This window comes from Haliotis rubra, unplaced genomic scaffold (assembly GCF_003918875.1).
Source record: "Haliotis rubra isolate DU_JTF1 unplaced genomic scaffold, ASM391887v1 Scf800, whole genome shotgun sequence".
In the NCBI taxonomy this organism is placed as follows: Eukaryota; Metazoa; Mollusca; class Gastropoda; order Lepetellida; family Haliotidae; genus Haliotis; species Haliotis rubra.
Genome location: NW_025767525.1, coordinates 47,726 through 72,255, shown reverse-complemented (window position 1 = coordinate 72,255; position 24,530 = coordinate 47,726). Strand labels below are relative to the sequence as shown.

General features: G+C 41.0%; 2 protein-coding genes across 2 annotated transcripts in view; both read right to left on the bottom strand.

The window, feature by feature from the left end:
- Nucleotides 1-17,270, bottom strand: part of LOC124261607 (nck-associated protein 1-like) — a 38,078-nt gene extending 20,808 nt beyond the window's left edge. The window contains exons 1-14 of the mRNA XM_046695946.1: nucleotides 17,080-17,270; nucleotides 15,192-15,302; nucleotides 13,375-13,461; nucleotides 12,428-12,484; nucleotides 11,417-11,559; nucleotides 10,442-10,532; nucleotides 9,193-9,330; nucleotides 8,538-8,586; nucleotides 7,760-7,913; nucleotides 7,193-7,258; nucleotides 4,312-4,408; nucleotides 3,855-3,979; nucleotides 744-784; nucleotides 90-181 (exon numbers count right to left, since the gene is read on the bottom strand). Of these exons, the coding sequence (XP_046551902.1) occupies nucleotides 90-181; nucleotides 744-784; nucleotides 3,855-3,979; nucleotides 4,312-4,408; nucleotides 7,193-7,258; nucleotides 7,760-7,913; nucleotides 8,538-8,586; nucleotides 9,193-9,330; nucleotides 10,442-10,532; nucleotides 11,417-11,559; nucleotides 12,428-12,484; nucleotides 13,375-13,461; nucleotides 15,192-15,302; nucleotides 17,080-17,184 (1,356 nt within the window). The 5' untranslated portion in view covers nucleotides 17,185-17,270. The remainder of the gene's footprint in view (nucleotides 1-89; nucleotides 182-743; nucleotides 785-3,854; nucleotides 3,980-4,311; nucleotides 4,409-7,192; nucleotides 7,259-7,759; nucleotides 7,914-8,537; nucleotides 8,587-9,192; nucleotides 9,331-10,441; nucleotides 10,533-11,416; nucleotides 11,560-12,427; nucleotides 12,485-13,374; nucleotides 13,462-15,191; nucleotides 15,303-17,079) is intronic.
- Nucleotides 17,271-21,177: 3,907 nt separating this feature from the next.
- Nucleotides 21,178-23,850, bottom strand: LOC124261605 (myosin, essential light chain, adductor muscle-like). The gene is made up of 2 exons (XM_046695945.1): nucleotides 23,806-23,850; nucleotides 21,178-22,063 (listed from the first exon to the last, which is right to left on the bottom strand). The coding sequence occupies exons 1-2, from the start codon at nucleotides 23,848-23,850 to the stop codon at nucleotides 21,545-21,547; spliced, it is 564 nt and encodes a 187-aa protein (XP_046551901.1). The 3' UTR covers nucleotides 21,178-21,544.
- Nucleotides 23,851-24,530: the final 680 nt, after the last annotated feature.

The following is a 24,530-nucleotide window of genomic DNA, read 5'->3' as shown; positions in this document are numbered from 1 at the left end:
TGATGTACTTGTGAAACTCCATGAACATAGCCGACACAGTTTCAGTCAATGGCTAGTCCTGTCAGTATGTGAAATATTTAAGGTCGTACCTGTATGAGTTGATTGAGATAGACAGCGTCGTAGCCCATCAGGTATTGCACATAGTAACGCTGGATCACCTGGTTGTACTTCTTCACCAGCCCTGGCAAAGTGGATACAACTCTTGTACATTGTTGTACAAGCATCACATGGTTTTACCATTTTTGTATTGTAAAATTCATATCACCAAGTAACTTTTGATATGAACGTATCAAATTTTATTATTGATAGTCCTAGTTTCTTCAACTTATGTTTATGAGATGACCCAAAGAATGAACAGGTTTCCTCAGTCTTACAAAAATCTGTAAAAATTCAAATACAAACAGGACCACTAATCATGCCAAGTTGTTGCTCTTTTGAGTGAGTGAGTGAGTATGGTTTATGCCGCTTTTAGCAATATTCCAGCAATATCCCGGCGGGGGACACCAGAAATGGGCTTCACAGATTGTATGCTCCTTTGAAGCAAGAAAGTGAAACACAACAGTTCATGTGAGAGATTCAAGCTCTATCACAGCACGTCAGTCTGTTGTTGGAGGAAAGCCTGACATGATACAGGTCCCATGGCCACTGGTTCCCCCCCAAAGTTGGTTGGAACCAAACACAATGTCCAATGATAGTACTTAATTTAAGTTACAAACTGTTTTGGACCTAAAGGATTTTCTTACCTTTCAGCTCCTCCATGTAGAACAACAGTTCTGGGAGTTGTCTGGAAAACATCACAAGATAAGAATGCATCATCAAGTTCACACTGACAATACCAGCAGGTGAGATACTGTAACAGTGTGTGTCATATTGTGTATTTCCATGGTACAACCCTTTAACTATCAGTCTCCCCACAGCTCCACACAGCTTCACTCAATATGTGAGTTTCGTTTAATCAAACCTTCAACAGTATTCCCCTTCTGTCACTGTTTCTTGCCTAATGTGAGACAAACCCCCAATCGGACGCAGGCCTAAAACAGTTTGTAAGACAAAACCCAATATGAAGCAGGTCTAAATATTCACTACTTCGAAGAAACCCACGAGGATGGTGCTTCCAAACACAGACATGCAATTTGGATGAGTTGGAATTCCAACCCCCAATCACAGGTGTCTGGCATCATCAGGGGAGGCAACTCTGCACTTAGACAACTTGGCCAACTGTGAACCCTCACAGTATCAGAATTATGAAGCAGTGAATAAAATTTGACACAGCTTTTACATAGATCAGTGTAGGAAATAAGGCCCGTCTGACCGCCAGAGAAGGGCTAGATTTCTGACGGACAGTCTAGATTTACAGCTAGCCAGCCCGATGGTCTGGTAAACATTTTAGGTGTTCCATCCATCTGAGTAAATTCGCCATATCTTGCTTGGTGTCTGGTCTGGTTGAATCCATTTTGGGCTGGTAACATTTTCAAGTTATCATCCCTGATGTCTAACTGGAGTTTTGGCTTATTTCATACACTGCATAGATTGGCTTTCATACATTATAACAATGTTGGGAATCAAACCCAGTGGATGATTAGCAATTTATCCATTAGGCTGTGCCATGCCTTTTGGAAACATCCAGTAATATGATGCAGGGGTGCAAGAGAGATGTTCAAAACGCATTTGGGGAATTTGGGACATTACAGAGTGTAATATAACAAGAGTCATCAGAAGATGACATATCCCCCCGGCCCCCACATCTTTGAAAGAACAAATCATCTGATAGTTACTTAAAGTCCAGCTTGCTTTTAGACTAAGTGCAAATCGTTTCCATGGAAACCGGGAAAAATTAAAATGCCAAAAATCTGCAAATAGCAAAAGGCACAACTTTAGGATGTGTTTGATATATCTACCAAGTTTTGTGGAAAAATATTGAACGGTTTTTGAGTTATGCTCCGGAGACAAAATGATTACGGACGGACGGACGAGGTGACGACTATATCCACCCGAATTACATGCCGGGTGGATAAAAATAAAGAAGTCCTAAGCAATGTAGAAAAGAATATATCAACATCGAATATGACAGAACATTCAACAATTTTAAACAATGCCATATCACTGATGTTGATGAGCAGATAAATCAGAGTTTGTGAGATTACATCAACAGTCCTGGAAGTGTCAGACCTGTCCCAGGCTTGGGTTCGGACACATATACATTGGTATACACACCTGTCCCAGGCTTGGGTTCGGACACATATACATCAGTATACACACCTGTCCCAGGCTTGGGTTCGGACACATATACATCGGTATACACACCTGTCCCAGGATTGGGTTTGGACACATATACACATCAGTATACACACCTGTCCCAGGCTTGAGTTCAGACACATATACATCAGTATACACACCTGTCCCAGGCTTGGGTTCGGACACATATACATCAGTATACACACCTGTCCCAGGCTTGGGTTCGGACACATATACATCGGTATACACACCTGTCCCAGGATTGGGTCTGGACACATATACATCGGTATACACACCTGTCCCAGGCTTGGGTTTGGACACATATACACATCAGTATACACACCTGTCCCAGGATTGGGTTTGGACACATATACATCGGTATACACACCTGTCCCAGGCTTGGGTTCGGACACATATACATCAGTATACACACCTGTCCCAGGCTTGGGTTCGGACACATATACACATCAGTATACACACCTGTCCCAGGATTGGGTTCGGACACATATACTTCGGTATACACACCTGTCCCAGGCTTGGGTTTGGACATATATACACATCAGTATACACACCTGTCCCAGGCTTGGGTTTGGACATATATACACATCAGTATACACACCTGTCCCAGGATTGGGTTCGGACACATATACATCGGTATACACACCTGTCCCAGGATTGGGTTCGGACACATATACATCGGTATACACACCTGTCCCAGGCTTGGGTTTGGACACATATACACATCAGTATACACACCTGTCCCAGGATTGGGTTCGGACACATATATATCGGTATACACACCTGTCCCAGGCTTGGGTCTGGACACATATACATCGGTATACACACCTGTCCCAGGCTTGGGTTTGGACACATATACACATCAGTATACACACCTGTCCCAGGATTGGGTTTGGACACATATACATCGGTATACACACCTGTCCCAGGCTTGGGTTCGGACACATATACATCGGTATACACACCTGTCCCAGGCTTGGGTTCGGACACATATACACATCAGTATACACACCTGTCCCAGGATTGGGTTGGGACACATATACCGGTATACACACCTGTCCCAGGCTTGGGTTTGGACATATATACACATCAGTATACACACCTGTCCCAGGCTTGGGTTTGGACATATATGCATCAGTATACACACCTGTCCCAGGATTGGGTTCGGACACATATATATTGGTATACACACCTGTCCCAGGCTTGGGTTTGGACACATATACGTCGGTATACACACCTGTCCCAGGCTTGGGTTTGGACACATATACATCGGTATACACACCTGTCCCAGGCTTGGGTTTGGACACATATACACATCAGTATACACACCTGTCCCAGGATTGGGTTCGGACACATATACATCGGTATACACACCTGTCCCAGGCTTGGGTTCGGACACATATACATCAGTATACACACCTGTCCCAGGATTGGGTTCAGACACATATACATCGGTATACACACCTGTCCCAGGCTTGGGTTTAGACACATATACATCAGTATACACACCTGTCCCAGGCTTGGGTTCAGACACATATACACATCAGTATACACACCTGTCCCAGGCTTGGGTTCAGACACATATACATCAGTATACACACCTGTCGTAGAAGTCCTCTTGGGAGAGCTTGATGTTGTGACGTTTTGATGGAGGGTTGACAACATGTCGCAGCAACCAGTGGATCTCATCCCGGGCCATCGACAGCCCTTGTACCACAAACAAGCCCTGTACACAAACACCACGTTAGTAATCATTCCTACCACTATGCAAGTAACCTCCATTGTACCACAAACATTCCGTGAACACATACACCACGTTAGTCATCACATCTTATCTACCCGTTATACAATAATACCCTTTGTACACACACAGGTTTACACATGCTTCACCTCCATGATTAACTGTTCAATAGAGATACAAAACCCTGTGGTCAGTTATTGGCCCTTGTCCATTATTCAGCTTGCAACATTTCAGTGTTGGATACACAACAACGAGAACACTGATGACAGAGAGCAAAACAGTCCTAGACACACAGGCACTACAGCGTCATCACTCACCTTTGGCCCCAGCAAGCCAGGCTGGTCAGAAAACACCAGAGACAGTTCGCGCAGCATAGTACGCAGGAACTTCCTCCTCTCACGGTGTACTGCAGGACTGAAATCACAGTTACAAGTCTTGACTTCCACACTTAAAGCATTGTCAGATACCCATACTGAAACACTTTCATTGTTTTGATCGCAATAAACTTAAGCAACAAATTCTCTCTCTCACATTAAACCCCACTTCACTTCGCATCACATTAAATCCCATTTCACCTCACCTCACATAAACCCCATTGCACCTTACCTCACCATAAACCCCATTTCACCTCACCTGACATTAAACCCCATTGCACCTTACCTCACATTAAACCCATTTCACCTCACCTCACCTCAAACCCCATTTTGCCTTACCTCACATTAAACCCCATTTCACCTCACCTCACAATAAACCCCGTTTCACCTCACCTCACTTAAAACCCATTTCACTAACCTCACATTAAACCTCATTGCACCTTACCTCAGATTAAACCCCAATTCACCTCATCTCACATTAAACCCCATTGCACCTCACCTCACTTCAAACCCCATTTCACCTCACCTCACATTAAACCCAATTGCACCTCACCTCAGTTCAAACCCCATTTCACCTCACCTCACTTTAAACCCATTTCACCTCACCTCAGATTAAACCCCATTTCACCTCACCTCACTTCAAACCCCATTGCACCTAACCTCACATTAAACGAATTTCACCTTACCTCACATTAAACCCCATTTACCTCAGCCTTAAACCTCTTTAAACCCCATTGCACCTCACCTAAACGAATTTCATGATTAAAACCCCATTGCGCCTTACCTTAGATTAAACCCCATTTCACCTCACCTCAGATTAAACCCCATTTTGCCTTACCTCACTATAAACCCCATTTCACCTTACCTCACATAAACCCCATTTCACCTTTCCTCACATTAAACCCCATTTCGCCTTAAACCCATATCACATCACCTCACTTTAAACCCCATTGCACCTCACCTCACTTCAAACCCCATTTCACCTCACCTCACATTAAACCCATTTCACCTCACCTCACTTCAAACCCCATTTCACCTCACCTCACTTCAAACCCCATTTCACCTCACCTCACTTCAAACCCCATTTCACCTCACGTCAGATTAAACCCCATTTCACCTCACCTCACATTAAACACCATTGCACCTCACCTCACTTCAAACCCCATTTCACCTCACTTTAAACCCCATTTCACCTCACCTCACTTCAAAACCCATTTCACCTTACCTCACATTAAACCCCATTTCGCCTCACCTCACATTAAACCCATTTCACCTCACCTCACATTAAACCCCATTGCACCTTACCTCAGATTAAACCCTATTTCACCTCACCTCACATTAAACCCCATTTCGCCTAACCTCACTATAAACCCCATTTCACCTTACCTCACATTAAACCCAATTTTGCCTTACCTCACATTAAACCCCATTTCACCTCACCTCACTTTAAACCCCATTTCACCTCACCTCACATTAAAACCCCATTGCACCTTACCTCAGATTAAACCCCATTGCACCTCACCTCACTTCAAACCCCATTGCACCTCACCTCAAACCCCATTGCACCTAACCTCAGATCAAACCCCATTGCACCTAACCTCAGATTAAACCCCATTTCATCTCACCTCACATTAAACCCCATTGCACCTCACCTCACTTCAAACCCCATTTCACCTCACCTCACTTTAAACCCCATTTCACCTCACCTCACATTAAACCCCATTTCACCTCACCTCACATTAAACCCCATTTCACCTCACCTCAGATTAAACCCCATTGCACCTTACCTCACATTAAACCCCATTTCACCTCACCTCACATTAAACCCCATTTCACCTTACCTCACATTAAACCCCATTTCACCTTACCTCACATTTTGCCTCACCTCACATTAAACCCCATTTCACCTCACCTCACATTAAACCCATTTTCACCATTAAACCTCACTTTCAGATTAAACCCCATTGCACCTCACCTCTTTCAAACCCCATTGCACATTAAACCCCATTTCACCTCACCTCACATTAAACCCCATTGCACCTCACCTCACATTAAACCCCATTGCACCTCACCTCACTTCAAACCCCATTTCACCTCACCTCACATTAAACCCCATTTCACCTCAACTCACATTAAACCCAATTTCACCTCAGATTAAACCCCATTGCACCTTACCTCACATTAAACCCCATTTCACCTCACCTCACATTAAACCCCATTGCACCTTACCTCACATTAAACCCATTTCACCTCACCTCACATAAAACCCATTTCACCTCACCTTACATTAAACCCCATTTCACTTCACCTCACATTAAACCCATTTCACCTAACCTCACTTTAAACCCAATTGCACCTTACCTCACATTAAACCCTATTTCACCTCACCTCACATTAAACCCCATTGCACCTTACCTCACATAGAACCCATTTCACCTCACCTCACATAAAACCCATTTCACCTCACCTTACATTAAACCCCATTTCACTTCACCTCACATTAAACCCATTTCACCTAACCTCACCAATAAGCAACAAATTCTCTCCAAATGGCTCCGTTGAGTCCTCAGACCTGGTATAAAGTTCAAATCTTGTCATGCATACAGCCTATATCTAAATTGCTGTAAGAACCTTCCAAATTCTGGGCAAGAGGCGTTTCAGAGTACCAAAAATGTGGATTAATTGTGTAGATTGACACTCATGATGTTAGTTACTGGACTGTCTGTTCCAGATTTTATGGAAGCTGCTGTCACATGCACTGAATATATTGAGGGGGGCATGAACAACAACAAACAAGGGAACAGCAGCAAGGTGCGGTACTCACGCTGTCTGTAACGCCAGTGTCTGAAGCTCCTTCACCTCTGTCACCCGCTTGTGCTGGATGTTGTGTCTGAAACATGTCAATCATGATAAACATCTTCGCCTCTGAAAGCTGAAACATCTGAAACTCGTGAAGGTCCGGGTTAGAATATTGATCTTCAGTAACCCATGCTTGTCGTAAGAGGCGACTAACAGGATCGGGTGGTCAGACTCGCTGATTTAGTTGACACATGTCATCAGTTCCCAATTGCGCAGATTGATGCTCACGCTGTTGATCACTGGATTGTCTGGTCCACTCACTGAAACATCTGATGGTCATCCCACCAGTAGCCTCTTTTAAATTCTTTAAAGGAGGATAGAAACCTCCTGTTAAACCGATGTGAATACTTAATGGGTTTGTATACACTATGTGCCGCCATGAATAATAGAATAGAACTACAATGGTCTTGTATCTGTTCAATAGACCTGAAGTACGAATAACCACAAATATCTAACTGTGAAAAGGAGATATGAGTTAAATGTGACATTGATTATGTTGTATATTTCTTGTAACCCGGTCGCCAGAACGTACCCCTTGAGACTGTCGAAGAAGTTGACGACGTAGCTGTGTATGTGTAGGACTTCATCACGACACAGCTGGATGATGTAGGCGGAGCTGAGGGCGGTCTTCCACAGGTCCCACGCCTTAGCCTTCGACACGTGTTGGTAGCAGAGCATCAGTCCAACTGTAACACAACCAACATCAACACAAATATACAACATCAGTCACAACCAACATCAACAACAACAAATATACCACAACCAACATCAGTCCAACTGTTTCACAACCAACATGACCACAACTGTAACACAACCAACATCAACACAAATATACCACGACCAACATCAGTCCAACTGTTTCACAACCAACATGACCACAACTGTAACACAACCAACATCAACACAAATATACCACGACCAACATCAGTCCAACTGTTTCACAACCAACATGACCACAACTGTAACACAACCAACATCAACACAAATATACCACAACCAACATCAGTCCAACTGTTTCACAACCAACGTGACCACAACTGTAACACAACCAACATAGTCCACATTCTGTTGGCAACACGAGCGCCGCGAGCAATCACTTGGTGTTTGGAGACTGTGCGCTATAGAAGATGACTTATTATTAAACACAACAAAACCACGAGAAACTTAATGAATCAACTTCTGACTACTAAATAGTATCAAAGCCATACAATATCTTTGACTCTGATACATACAAATACTTTGTTTTTGTTCACAATGCTACGACTTTCTTTCCAAAGGTCAAAAGGTTTGTGAATCAGAGACACACTCACATATAATCCATCGCTCCATTACGTCCAGAGAATGATATTCGCACTGAATCTGAAACAGACAACAAAGCAGGGCTAAATCATGATGGAAGACGTGTATGAATGTTTGGATGTCTGAATTGTAACCTTTTAATCATTAATGTTAAAGTGTTGTCATGCAGATATTCTGAGTGAGTGAGTGAGTGAGTGAGTGAGAGTGAAGTTTTACGCCGCTTTTAACAATATTCCAGCTTTATCACGGCGGGGGGCACCAGAAATGGGCTTCACACACTGTACCCATGTGGGGAAACGAACCCGGGTCTTCGGCCTGACGAGCGAACGCTTTAACCACTAGGCTACCCCACCACCCGATATTCTTGTTGAAGGCTGTAGTGCCAAATCATATAATGCTATTGAAGTTAATCCTGCTAACAGACAATGTGACAACATGGTGAGTCAGATGGGCTCGACACCATTGCAAAGAACAATTCAGAGCGATGGGGTAGCCCTGTGGTTAAAGTGTTTGCTTGTCACGCTAAAGACCCGGGTTCGATTCCCAACATGAGTACAATGTGTGAAGCCTGCAGATCCCAACTCATGCACTCACTCATTCAAAGAACAATTCAGACCCATGCCTCCCTATGGTGAACTAGATGCCAGTCAATGTCGGACAACGTACCATGTCTGTGTTGGGAACAGTGGACATCTTGGAAGGTTCCGACAGAAGACTCAGGAACTGATGGTTCCGCATCTGTTCGGCTGGGAGGTTCCGTCGAGGGTAGACGTCATGCAGAGACAGTAGAGCTGGCATCAGGAACTGATGAACCGAGATAAATGTGACCTGTCTTATCAAACTTGAACAGAACAGGTTAAACAGGTTTCTCAGATTTCATTATCAAAATTCAACAGTTCTCTTATAGGTAACCATACTAACCTCAAAAATGTAACTTTACATATTCAGCATGATTGATAAGGGAACACCGCCTTGTTGGAAAAGAAATCTTCACTTCACCTCCAATTAAACCCAATTTCACCTCACATCACTTAAATCCTGTTTTAGCTGTATTTTATCTCACCTCGCATTAAACCCATTTCCCTTCACTTCCCATTAAACCCATTTCACCTCACCTCATTTAATCCTGTTTTAGGTGTACTTGACCTCACCTGACATTAATTCCAATTTCAAATCCCATTAAACCAATTTCACCTCACATTAAACCCATTTCACTTCAACCCATCTAAACCCATTTCATCCCGCATTAAACCCATTTCATCTGACTTCACCTTGAACCCATTTCACCTCATCTTAAACTCATTTCATCTAAATTATACCCATTCCACCTCACCTTAAACTCATTTCACTTCACCTTAAACTCATTTCACCTCACATTAAACTCATTTCATCTAAATTATACCCATTCCACCTCACCTTAAACTCATTTCACTTCACCTTAAACCCATTCCACCTCACCTTAAACTCATTTCACCTCACATTAAACCCATTTCACCTCAACCCATCTAAACCCATTTCACCTCACCTTAAACGCCATTTCATCTCACATATAAACCCATTTCATCTCACTTTACCTTGAACCCATTTCACCTCATCTTAAACTCATTTCATCTAAATTATACCCATTCCACCTCACCTTAAACTCATTTCACTTCACCTTTAACCCATTTCATCTCACCTCACCTGAAACCCATTTCCACCTCACCTTAAACCAATTTCAGCTCAGTTCACATTAAACCCATTCCACCTCACCTTAAACGCCATTTCACCTCACATAAAAACCCATTTCAGCTCAGTTCACATTAAACCCATTCAACCTCACCTTAAACCCATTTCACCTAACAATAAACCTGTTTCTCCTCACCTCATGCAACAAAGGAACAAGATGCTAAACAATGTGCACTTCTTGACTCACCCGGGAATGTGGCACGAACTCCTCCGACAACTTCTTCATGGGCATGTCATAGTCCAGGAACATCTGCCCCAGACGAGGATATGCGTGGTCACTGAAACAAACACCAGCTCCATACAGTCATCAGTAAATGATAAGGACAGCTTCAATTTTGTTTTCTTTGGACGTACAAAGACATGGTTTGACTCATAAAGTCAGTAATTGTTACATTACACAGTAAAAACACGATAAACAGGCAGATTCACTGACCTTTATATCTGACTTTTGTTTTAGTAACCCTGACCTTGAAATCAGCATGAATTTCTGTCACATGACACACGACCGATTCAAGGCCCAAGTTTATGGGACTGAGTGAGTGAGTTTAGTTTTACACCGCACTCAGCAATATTCCAGCTATATGGCGGCGGTCTGTAAATAATCCAGTCTGGACCAGACAATCCTGTGATCAACAGCAGGAGCATCGATCTGCGCAATTGGGAACCGATGACATGTGTCAACCAAGCCAGCGAACCTGACCACCTGATCCCGTTAGTCGCCTCTTACGACAAGCATGGTTCAATATTTCTAACCCGGACCTTCACAGGTACCCAAGTTTATGGAGGAAACATAGCATTACACAATAATTGTTTAAGGGCCCACTTAGCAACATTCCAAATATGTAACAACAGCTGCAGACAACTCAGTATGTACCAGATATAGATGATATAATCAACATCCCAATCACAGGGGAACAATGTCACACTATTAAAAACATTCAATACCTTTTTTAAAGATATCATAACAGCCTACTGCTCAACTATTGATATGTGTGCCAACTGGAAATCAAACCTATTACATTCAGAAATAAGAATCAAGTCAATTCAAAGCCCATCATGGGATAAGTGATCAAAGTGACACCTACTGAGTTTTTTCGTTAGAAGTTTTGACTTAACCTAATGATTGGTTACTTTACATAAAACGATAAGTTCTGTATCTCACCCTTTTCCGTGCAGGAATTCATGTGCCACATTGAACAGACCCAGCACTGTCTTTCTGTCCTCCACCTTGGACACCAGGATCATGATCGATACGTACGTCGATATCAGGTCAAGATAGTTCCTGGTCAGGTCGAAGTTGGACGTCTGTGAAAAGAAGGGAATTGGTGTACCACTGGATCAGTGATGTCTCTGAATGTCAGCTTAATTCATTATTAGTGACATTGTACAATTATTGACTTCTAGTGAGGCTGATCCAATGATTTATCGACCTTGGACATGTGATATTCATCACTGGATCAACCGAACTGAAGTCAATAATTGTTTTATTATTTGACAAAAGTACTGAATACCTGTTCTTCTGTCACATAGCATACCACTGATGGCGTTGCACATGACCCGGGGGTGCAGCCATTTTGATACAGATGGGACGTAACGCTAAACCAACACAGTCACAGGGACGAAGCGATGCCTATTGCTTCCTTATCTAGCATGACGCACACAGTGCGGAGTTCACAGCTAGAATATCCTAGTCTATTTTTAGCCACGGGAGGTGCTTGGATTGTTATATCAACCTCTCGCGGCGTGGCGAGGTTGACATCACTTAGCATCAAAGCTGTCATGTGACCAATTGGGCCAATCAGCAGGGCGGAAATCTACCCATCATATAATAACATGGAATGTTATTAGTTACTGATCAGTGATATCATGGAAAGTCAGCTGTAATTCATGTTAATATCAGTTAATAACCAATAAAATCACTGAATGTCAGCTTAGTTAATGGTCCATGTGCTGTGACTTAAGATGGTTACACTTGAGAGGAATCCACGACAGTGGTAATGAAGCTAGTAATGCCATTTTATGTAAATAATGATGATCCTTTCACAGCCAAGGGAAACAACTCTTCACAGTCAAATGCACCACATTAGATCACCTTTGATTAATTCACACTGCCAAGCTTTCACACATCATACCCATTAAAGCTGGAAGCAACATTGATTGAGTTGCTACTTACGATGTCCATGTGTACTTGGCAAGCATCTATCGTTGTCAGCAGGTCCACCACATGGTCCTAAGAAAACAAAACAATGAAAACATATCGTTTAACAGAGCTGATACTAAAATCAGTCCACCAGAATTTATTTCATCATGATAGTTTATCAACGACACAATTTTCATATCGTCAATCATTAATAATTTATCCCATTGATGACATTTCTGATTATTGATCTTTTTAACCCGTCCTACTGAGTGCAGACCCTTAGTAGTTCTTATAATGTTTACAGTTTAAAGCGTAGTTCAAACGCAAAGACAGTCCAAGCTGAATGCCCTCAATAATGTAATACTTTCTACCTCTATATCTCATGTATATGAGAAAGTCGTTACCTTGAAGTCCAAGATGTCCCTCAATAATATTATACTTTCTACCCCTATGTGAGAAAGTCGTTACCTTGAAGTCCAAGATGTCCCTCAATAATATTATACTTTCTAACCCTCTGTGAGAAAGTCGTTACCTTGAAGTCCAAGATGTCCCTCAACAATATTATACTTTCTACCCCTATATGAGAAAGTCGTTACCTTGAAGTCCAAGATGTCCCTCAATAATATTATACTTTCTACCCCTATATGAGAAAGTCGTTACCTTGAAGTCCAAGATGTCCCTCAATAATATTATACTTTCTACCCCTATGTGAGAAAGTCGTTACCTTGAAGTCAAAGATGTCCCTCAATAATATTATACTTTCTACCCCTATGTGAGAAAGTCGTTACCTTGAAGTCCAAGATGTCCCTCAATAATATTATCCTTTCTAACCCTCTGTGAGAAAGTCGTTACCTTGAAGTCCAAGATGTCCCTCAACAATATTATCCTTTCTACCCCTATGTGAGAAAGTCGTTACCTTGAAGTCCAAGATGTCCCTCAATAATATTATACTTTCTAACCCTCTGTGAGAAAGTCGTTACCTTGAAGTCCAAGATGTCCACAAAGGTGTAGTAGTACAGAGACAGAGATTTGGTCACCTCACTTTTCATGGTGTTGACGACATTCAGCTGAAATCAAGAACGGTAGTTTTCATAGGTTCACAGACACAGTTCAGAAAAATTTAGCTCACCTGATAAAACAAAAACACAGCCACTGAAAAACGGTTTCTGTCAGCATTGATATTCACATGCTGTAAATATCCATACAAATGTAATTAATTTAACAAAAAATGTCATCATAAACATGATAGGGAAAAGCATACATGCCAAAGTTGAGTTCCCTCAGTTAGGCAATTTCAAAAGAAAAGGTTTACAGAACCAAATTTGCAGTTAGAAGTAATTATGCACATTGTTAAAACATGGTCAGATTTCAACATGTCAGGTGGGCCGGTGGTATCATTAGCATGATTACCATGTTAACAGGAACAAGGATACAAAATAACCTTCTTTGACATTTAATCCACCTGAACATAACAATGGACAGTAACCAGGTAATAGATATTAGGTAGCAGTCACTTGGCAAAAAGGCATAACTTGGAACTACAGTGGAAACCTGATAAGTAAAGTTTCAAGGGACTTGCCAAAATTGTTTAATTATCAGGTATTTTACTTATCCAAACTTATCAAAACGTGCAAATGACAACCATATGCATGTATATGTATACAGCAGAATAACTGACAACATTTGTAAGTAACATGGCCTCCAGTTGTCAGTGTATTGTCAGCTGTCATGACGCCAGCGAGCTGTAAGTAGGATGTTTGTTTAGCTGGAGACTGACACGTGCCCCTCATGTCGGATCATGTGGTGATCGCTAATTTAGTTATCAGGTCTCTTTTGTTAAGTAATTTACTTCCAGGGACCATGAGAAGACGTTTAGTTAAGTGGTATTGTTTACTTATCCGAGTTTAGTTAACCGGACTCTAATAGTGATAATTAAAGAAGAAATTTGCCAGGACCAAAGAATAGTGTTCACTTATCCGGTCTGTTTAGTTAAGCGGTCTTTACTTAGGCGGTTTCCACTGTATTTCAATAGAGCATCTCATACAAATATTATGCCTATAGTGGGTTTTGAATGCCATATTTATCAATATTCTTCAGACTGTGCTGTCATTCATCATGTTCATGAGCTGTATGATGATGGTCTGTTAATACACAAATCTAACAATATAGGGGCTGACATCACAAGCATAGATCTACGCATTACAACAATAATAGAATGACATGAAATCAACCAATTTGCCAAGCCCGGATTGTTCATTTATGCATCTCATACAGCAAGCAAAGATTCATGAGGACAATATCAAGTCTGCAGATATTTAGATGTTTGATTCGATGTTTCAAGTTTAACACTACATTCACCAATAATACAGCTATATGATGAAACTGTGTACACAACCAAGTCTGGACTAGACAATCCAGTGACTGACATCACGAGCATCAATTTTTTAGATAACTGAGGTAATTGAGATACAACATGCATCCATCAAGTTAGCAAGTCTGACCACCTGATCCCGTAGGTGGACTCTTATGACAAGCAGGAGTTGGTGAAGGCCAGTTCTGACACGGATCTACACGGTGCGATCTTAAGTTAGCAATATGAATGAGTATGTTGATGCTTGTTGTAGCCTGGGTGATGCTGGTTTTACTGTGTTAGTACCAAGCACTGCCCTGAGATGCCATGTGTATTGTGCCGATTATTTCAGATACTAAAACACTGACTCAATGCGGGCCTGTTCCAGTTTTATCTAAGAGCATGATGAACATGCTGAATCTTGTCAAGTAAAACTGTCTGAGTTACCTGCCCCTGTTTGATGTCATACTGCGGGAACTTCTTCAGGATGCTCTTGATGGCTGATTCCATGGTTTTGTCAGACAGGAAGGGTGGTTTGTTTTCATTATTGCCCAGCATCTGCATCAATCATAAAGTTGCATATATTGACCATATTGACAAATCATCTCACATTGATCATGTTGGTCACGCTAATGATCAGCAATGATGATGACCAATTAGTGTTTTTTCCCTGAAATTTTAAAGCATTGACATGGTTGAGGTCAATGAAGTCAAAATTATTCGTGTAAGAAGAATTGCATCAGGGTTTTCCTGACTTAAATTGAGGAGAAAAAATATGGCCATCTTTTAACATTCATCAAACATAATCAAAATCAAAGACTGTCTTTTATATCCAAGTGACATTTCTGTCATGTCTATACGCAGCAAACTATGGTTATAACAAAGTCAGATTGACCTCAAATTCTGGGGTCGTCATAGTTATGTGCATTTTGACTAAAATATACACCAATTGTCAGAGACAAAAAAAACCCATAAAGTTTAAAGTATTACAGCTCGTTCAGCTTGACCTGATTAAGTGAATGCAAATGCATTGCGTGACCGTGTCACAACTGGTTGGGTCTATTATTGTGAAGGATGCATTGATTGCCAAGATGTCCGAACAGTCGAGACAAGGTCGCAGTTTGACACATCAGTGTCGAGAAATCGTCAGCAATGTCCAACTTTCTTTAAAAAAGAAGCTTTTTTGTTTCGAGCTTTTAGGCAGTGAGCAGCAACATTAATAACATTCTTTGCTCCCCTATTTATTGAAGTTAACTTGACCTGCCGTTTGTGCCATTTGACCTCCCGGGGCATGCGTATGTAGAGTAGCCCAGGTCAAGCTGAACAAGCTATAAATGTCAGTTCATTATCCGGTTATAAATTTGTTTGTTATCATGGTTATCATGGTTATATACACAATTAACTGTACCGGTATCAGAGATTTGTTAAATACACGAACATCAGATTTAAACAGGCTTCTGAGCAATGGCCATAATGATATGTCATGTGACCAACATTGGGCTTTACATGATCATAAGAATCTCACAGGTCCATGTGATAGTAATACATTCAAATGTAAACATACAGGGATCATCCTTTGACATTTCAATCTACCCCACTTTACCTTCTAATGTCAGAATAACCATGGCTCACTTATCATCTTGATAGTCTAGGTGATTAAATCCAATGATAATTTCTAAATTACCACAAAAAGTTGGAAGGAAAATTAAGTATGATAAGGATCATAATAACAATAACTGTATTAACTAAACATTGCTAAAGCATGAGTTGATCAGTGTGTGGACTCGCAACTCTTGTTAACGCACCACTGGTTCTACTTGTGCAGCAATGATCATCATATATTATCAAAGTAATGGAGTTTAATATTATTTATTATTTATTTATCATTTACTTACAGTAATGCAAGCTGTTTTGCCTCAGTGCTAATACATTGTTGTAAATTAATGTAAATTTGTTAAGTATAGGTTTGTGTGTGACACTAATCTGCAAAACATGCTAACTACACAAATGTACAATGCAAAGGTCCGGCTAAAATACCTGTGCCTAGTAGAGATAAACATGATTTTTGTTTTATCGTGCAATAACTTTTCACAAATTCATGTTCATTTAGTGAGCATTTTTAACAACATAAAAAAGTATCCAATTTGTCCATCAATTCCGAATGCGTTCATCCAATTAATTAATCTCTTCAGTTCCCCATAATTTCAAATTCGAACATTATGTTACTTATATTTCGGGTGCAGTAAATAAAGAATAATTTCTGGCACATCCAATCATTAGCCATCTGTCAAATAAGCTGCTTCTCTGTCCGAGAATTATCATGTCATATTCCTACCTTTTTTATGTTGTATATTCGTGTGAGCATGCCTATTCCTCGATCGTTGAGGATAGTTAGCTTTTCAGCCAACTTCTGCTGGCTTGGAATCATTGCTCGCGACATTTTGGAGCGTTGTTCACTGGTAATACCCTTCCTTGTTTGAGATAATCGATCACTTCCTCAAAATTTGGCATCCATTTTTGCCCAAACCCATTTCCGGTCAAGGGAGATAATTTATTTCGACCTGCAGATGCGTCCCTAAAATATATTTAGTTCACAAGCGCCAACGCCCAACTGAGCGGTATGCTTTAATAATATGGATAGGAGAATGGGCATTGCTTAACGAATGAAATATGAAAATCAGACTTTAAACTGAGAATCGTTCGTAATAAACCACACAAGCTGTCTGATATATATGTAGTTCTGGCGTCCCACACTGTGATGTTACTAGAATATTGCTAATAGCGGAGTAAAATCCAACTAAGTCACTCACTCACTCCGATATATAGTATGTGATGTACTGCAGTGGAGATCTCAGTTGTATTAAAGTCTTTAACAGCTATTTTGAATCCAAAGTCCGAAACATTAAAACTCTTTTTTCATGGAAACAGTCCAGTCAAAAGACAAGGCACTCAGTCTGAGTTCAGTGGAACAATCCTGTTCAAGTTTGAACCATTCTCGCAGCACGAAGTTAGACTTCTCATCAGATCATCAAATGTAACAACCTGTTTGAGTGACCCAATCCCAAGCAAAATGATTGTTGATCACATGACCTCTATGTTGCCCGTCATCACAGACATCATCAACAAGAGTCTATCGGAGGGTATGTTTCCGCATAACATGAAGACTGCTATCATCAAACCACACATAAAAAAAAAAAAAGAACAACGACTCAATGGTCCTTAAAAATTACCGCCCGGTCTCTAACTTGCCCTACCTGTCCAAACTGATTGAACGAGCAGTTACGAAGAGACTCATGGATCATCTGTCTGAAAATAACATTCTGAGTAAATTCCAGTCTGCATATAGACGACATCACTCAACCGAAACTCTGCTACTAAGAGTCATGAATGACCTCAGATGGGCAGTTGACTCAGGCAATGCTGCATATTTGGTCCTACTAGATTTAAGTGCAGCATTTGATACTGTGGATCATGAGATACTGCTGCACATTCTGGAGCATCACGCCGGAATTCATGGTGTAGCCTTGACATGGTTTCAGTCCTATCTGACAGACAGGAGTCAACTTGTTTCAGTTGCAGATAAACTCTCCAGCAAGACCTTTCTCTCGTGTGGTGTACCTCAGGGCTCCGTCCTAGGTCCAGTCCTCTTTCTCATCTATACAAACCAGCTTCAATCCGCCATCGACAGCTTCAAAATCTCGAACTATTCGTATGCAGATGATACCCAACTCTTGAAGCCTTTCACACCTGCGTTACAATCACGAGCCGCCCAACAACTAGAACTCTGCACTGCTGGAATAAAATCATGGATGAACGGCCAAACACTAAAGCTCAATGATGAAAAAAACAGAGGTTCTACTTGTTGGCAGAAAGCATCACCTAACTCCTCTCAGAAATGAAGTCACAATTGGTTCAGCACAAGTGTCTACATCGAGACTTGTGAAAGACCTAGGAGTTTGGATTGACGCAGGCCTTTCACTGCAGGAGCAAGTCAACAGAATATGCAAATCATGTTATTTTCATCTTAAAGCCATAGGAAACATCAGGAATTACATCACAGCGGAATGTGCCCACATCCTAGTCAGATGTCTAGTGCTATCCAGACTAGACTACTGCAATGGACTGTTGATCGGCCTCAGCAAACACAATATCTCAAGACTACAGAAAGTACAGAATACAGCTGCAAGAATTATTTCTCTGAAGACTAAATCTGATCACATCTCTCCTGTTCTCAAATCCTTACACTGGTTGCCTATTCAACAGAGAATCAACTTCAAACTTCTCTGCATCACTTTCAGCTGTCTCCACAATCAAGCTCCAGAATATCTCACCGAACTCATCAAAGAATACATTCCATCAAGATCACTTCGGTCCCAGAATCAGCACCTACTACAAGTTCCCAAATTCCACCTTGTTTCGTATGGGAAAAGGGCTTTCTCCTATGTCGCACCAACTCTTTGGAACTCTTTACCTTTAGAAATCAAACTATGTGAATCTCTCTCTCAACCTTCAAGTCAAAAGTTAAAACTCACCTGTTTCAAAGTGCCTATGTCTGACTCTTTTACTCAATTCTTTTCAGCGCATTGAGCATTCATAAGTGTGTGGACATTTGCGCTTTATAAGTGACATTATTATTATTATTATTATCATCAACCATGGACTCAGTGTGCGAAATAGCCAATGGCCCGCTAGCCTGAGGCTAGTAAAAATCTAGTAGGGTCAGTAAATGTCTACAGTCACTAGCCTGATTGGCTAGTGAATTTTCATGGTCATTTTGTAAATACATGTATATCACTTCTCTCCACTTGTTAAGTTATAATACACTTCTTAATCATGCAAGTTTATGGCCTTACAGAATGTTCAATATATTAGCAGCTTAATGATGAAACCCGTGTCCACATTCAAATTTCGGGCTAGTGAATTATTTTGTGGGCTAGTAACTTTCAGGCATAACTGTCTCGACTGACAAGCAGACTTTGGAAACTATTTCGCACACTGCTTGGATTCACCCGGGAAGGTGGTTACAATGTTTGAAGCAAAGGGGCGTGTAACGCTTAGAACCAGCGTTAGAAAGACATATAGGTATATAGACCCTACCCTAGTACTAGAACCAGCGTTAGAAAGACATATAGATATATAGACCCTACCCTAGTACTATATATAGTACTAGGGTAGGGTCTATATACCTATATGTATGATACAATGTGCTCTTTGACATTAATATACAAACGATCATGGTTTCAAACCGCTATTATTGGATTGTATTACAAGGGGGTATGCACATTAGATGAAACACATAGAACAAGTATGGTTGGTCTAAGTTAACGCTCATCACGGACCGCACGTGCATTTGTTTCACTGTTCCAACTACTACGCTTACCCCCTTGTAATACAAACCAATAATAGCGATTTGAATCTATGATCGTTTGTTAAACAACTTTTATCCTAAGATGAATAAAATTCCGATATTTAAATGTTCAATTGGCAAGGTAAAATCAAGAGGATTCGCAATCTTAATTTCACTTTATTTGATTTACTTTTTTGTTTAAAGCGAAATTCATCGGTACGTTTTCACTGCAAACAGACTATAGTGGCTGTGGTAAGCGACTTAGTCACGCCGAAAACCCCGGTTCGAATGGCTACGTTGGTACATTGTTTGAAGCCCATGTCTTGTGTACCTCGCCGTGGTATTGCTGGAATGTTGCTAAAAGCGGCGTTAAACTATACTCACTCACCCCAAAGTCCATTTCACTGAATACCCGTGAAGGTCCAGGTTAGAATATTGATCTTCAGTAACCCATGCTTGTCGTAAGAGGCGACTAACGGGATCGGGTGGTCAGGCTCGCTGGCTTGGCTGACACATGTCATCGGTTCCTAATTGCGAAGATCGATGCTCATGCTGTTGATCACTGGGTTGTCTGGTCCAGACTTGATTATTTACAGACCGCCGCCATATAGCTGGAATATTGCTGAGTACGGCGTAAATCTAAACACACTCACTCACTCCATTTCATTGAAACACGCATCAGGTTTTAAGTTTGGGAAGCATATCATTCACGGAATTTCGGATGCAGCAGAGTGGCAAAGTCCAACACCTGCATTGATTCGGTCTTTTTTTCCTAACAAAGTTGACACATCCTGATATAACTAGAATACTATCAAAGCAGGAATTATATCCACCCTTTACACAGCCATGTACGTGTTATGTTCCTGAATGTAGTTTCCATTAGAAATGATCCCAGAAATCGGATTGTGTTGTATAAACACAATTTGAGAAAAGTTACATGATGTACACAAACATGAATTGAAAGTTTATACATGCATTCCTCGGTGTAAACACATTTCAGAGGCGAGAAAGACATCCTTTGGTTGCACGTGGATTGAGCTAAGTATGCATCAAACAATAACTATGGGAAATGATAAATGTCAACAGTTTAAGTTCGAATAAATTTATTCTTGAAGCAGTTTAATACCCAGCGTCTGTGATGCTCATAAAACTAAATTAGTATTCACCATTTAATCTGACAGAGATTGCAATGCACCATATTATTACAATTAAAACGATATACATTATGAGATGTAAAGCTGGTGAGTATAATTATTACCGGCTTTCATATGAAGAGCGAAACGAGAAAATGATGTATAATTTCAGATAATGATAATGAATGGTGTGTTGGAAACTTATTTTTAAACTTAAACCTTTTACGACGTATTTTAATAAAATCAATGTTTTTTTCCATAAAATACCAATGATCAAGTCAATTGCACACACAATAAATTACATCAGATTTACAGTGCGATTATGCGAGAGGTCCGGCCATGACCTTGGAGATGAAGTCCTCGTACTTGACGTTGCCCTCCAGATCCTCTCTCAAGTCGGTGCACTTCATGATGTCGTCCATCTGGGTGTCGGTCAGTCGGTCTCCCAGGGATGTCAGAACGTGCCTCAACTCAGCAGATGAGATGAAACCCTGGCCCTCTCTGTCGAATGTCTTGAAAGCCTCCATGAAGTCGGCGTAGGTGCCTGTGTCCTTGATCTGCATGACGGTCTGGTAGATGGGTAGGAACTCCTCCAGTTTGTAGTTCTTCTCTCCAAACTTCTCCACACCTCCGTTCTTCATGATGGTGGTCATGGTAGGGTTGAGGCCCAGACAGTACAACATGTCGCCGGTCTTGGCAGCGTCGACTGCGCCATCACGACCATCCCAGAAATCGAAAAGGTCGAACACCTCTGTGACTTCTTCAATCTCGTCCTTGGACAATTTGATTTGTGGAGTTGCAGCCTTTGTGGGCTTTGTTGGTTTAGCTGTCTTGGATGCCTGAAAACATATATCAATTTGTTTTGTAGCTTTTATATTTATTTAGTTGGGAAAAAAGGAAAACGAATGTATAACAATTGAAATACTACATATGTATGCCAACATCCGGGTTCTGGTTGATCCTAAGAAACCATCATGGTTTCAGGGCTATATTCATACGCACAAGTGCCTTAATTAACTAACAACGAAAACCCGCAGTTTTCAACTTTGCATAAATTCCACAGTTTGGGTGGAGGGCGGTAGACATGAATGTGAGCTGTGAGCTGTATGTGTCGAACGTAGTGCAGGTGCACTGACAACCCAGTCAACTCAGACGCCGCAATTCGCCGTGCAGAGTTGCTTCCCCTGGGCATGTCAGAAACCTATGTTCTTTGTCCAATTCCCGGTTAATCCCGATTATGTTTCCGGGATTGTCAGCATCATTCGTCCCTTTCATCAATGTGGTAAAAATCTAAAACCTGCATCATTTCAGACTTTCTTCCAATCTTACGCTGACAAGGCGTGATTGAACTGGAATACTGTATATAATACCCAGATCGCTCTCATTCTGACTTACTAAACTAATGGAAGAAAGAGCCCAAGCCAGTGTCAACTATGTTTTGTATGCACAATTATGGACTATGTCAAGATAACACTAGAAATTGTACATTCCTTCATGAAAATTAACTCATTCTATCTTCTTAAGTTTACACGGGGCAGTGGGGTAGCCTAGTGGTTAAAGCGTTGGCTCGTCACGCCGAAAACCCGGGTTCGAATCCCCACATGGGTACAATGTGTGAAGCCCATTTCTGGTGTCCCCCGCCGTGATGTTGCTGGAATATTGCTAAAAGCGGCGTAAAACCAAACTCAGTCAGTCAGTCTTAAGTTTACACGTTAAAGGAATCTCAAAACATGTATAATGAAACACAACATCGACAGCCTTGGGTTTCTGTGCTGCTTACCAAAGTGTAGAAATTGCACATTCCAGACAGGATAAAATTGCACATTCCAGACAGGATATTAAACCATACATCAAAAACGTACTTATTTTAGTACCAAAGCAATCATGAAACGTGTGTAGCCATTCAATCAGCAGAGAGAACTATCAAACGTCTTGGCTGGTTGATAAACGTTTAACACATGGGAACAATAAAATTATAATCAGCAACTCCAACCCAAATCCGATCCCCATGCTCTGCGCGGATCTGTTGAAGAGCATACATGGAACAAAGACAATCTTGACTGCCCGAGTGTTGTATTATGATCACATAGAAAATTGTGTATCTTAAATCTGCTCTGCGAACGATATTTGCCTGATCACAGCATATGTACATTAAGGACTGATATCGACAGAAGGTTCTGTATTCCGATAATGTATAAAATACAGTGAACACATTTTGAGCATCTTGACCGTGTAATCCTTAAGTAAGGTAGCCCGAATGATGTTTGAAACACGGTGAAATATTAAATTAAATGGAAAAAATAATACTTAACAGTATTGTCACCACTTTGTTTATCGATACGCTCGATTGTCTAGGTTGCAATTTAACATGTATATTTCAACGTATTTGAACCTTTTAATATAAACTTGACTGGAGGAACTGTCAACTTCACGCTTGTTGATCATCATAATTACCATTAATTCAAATTGTAACATTAAAGAACTGTAGTATAATCTATACTTACCATGATGCTTGAGTGTGTGCTGCCTGGAGAATGTCGGTATACTGTCTGCTTCTACTGGCGTGTGTATATATACCTACCTTGACCCTGCCGTGCACGTGGGGTGCCCATGTGGCAGCCCGCATCTCAGCTGTTCTTACCTCATCCCCTCATTAATTACGGATACAGTTATTACACACATTATATCATTATGCATCTGAATTGGGATGCTCGGTTGGGTACCCTGGGGTGGTAGGAAGAGGGGTTGGGGTTGTCAGTGGGTGAGGGTGGTGGGAGGTGTGTGTGTGTGTGTGTGTGGGGGGGTGTTAGGTGAGTCGTAGGCTCTAACGTAAACTACTGCATGATGTAACGCATGTATAATCAGTACAAAATGAAATATTCATATGCATGAATTGGATTACAGCATACTCTTTGACTTCATCTAAATACATCTCTTATGAATAGTTTTAGTTTTTAAAATAAAATCATATTTAGTTTGCACTGTATCCTAAGTAGAACATTTAAAGAAGAATGGCAAACTTGAAATGGGTAGACAGAAATAACGACATAACTAATATCACTTATGGAACTCATATACAGATATCCACTTAGTGCATTGCAGTCTCTAACATGCGTGTATATGTGTAATTCTTTTAAAGTATAAACTTTCTTATATGAAGCGAGAGCAGCAAACGTTAGCTAGACAAATATAAACTTTAAACTTCTCGTCTATTGGAAAGTTGGATATTGTGAAGACAGGGTAATTACCGAAGGGAGGTTATTGAAGGTGATGCAAATAGAACCGATAAGAACACTGTTCTTATAA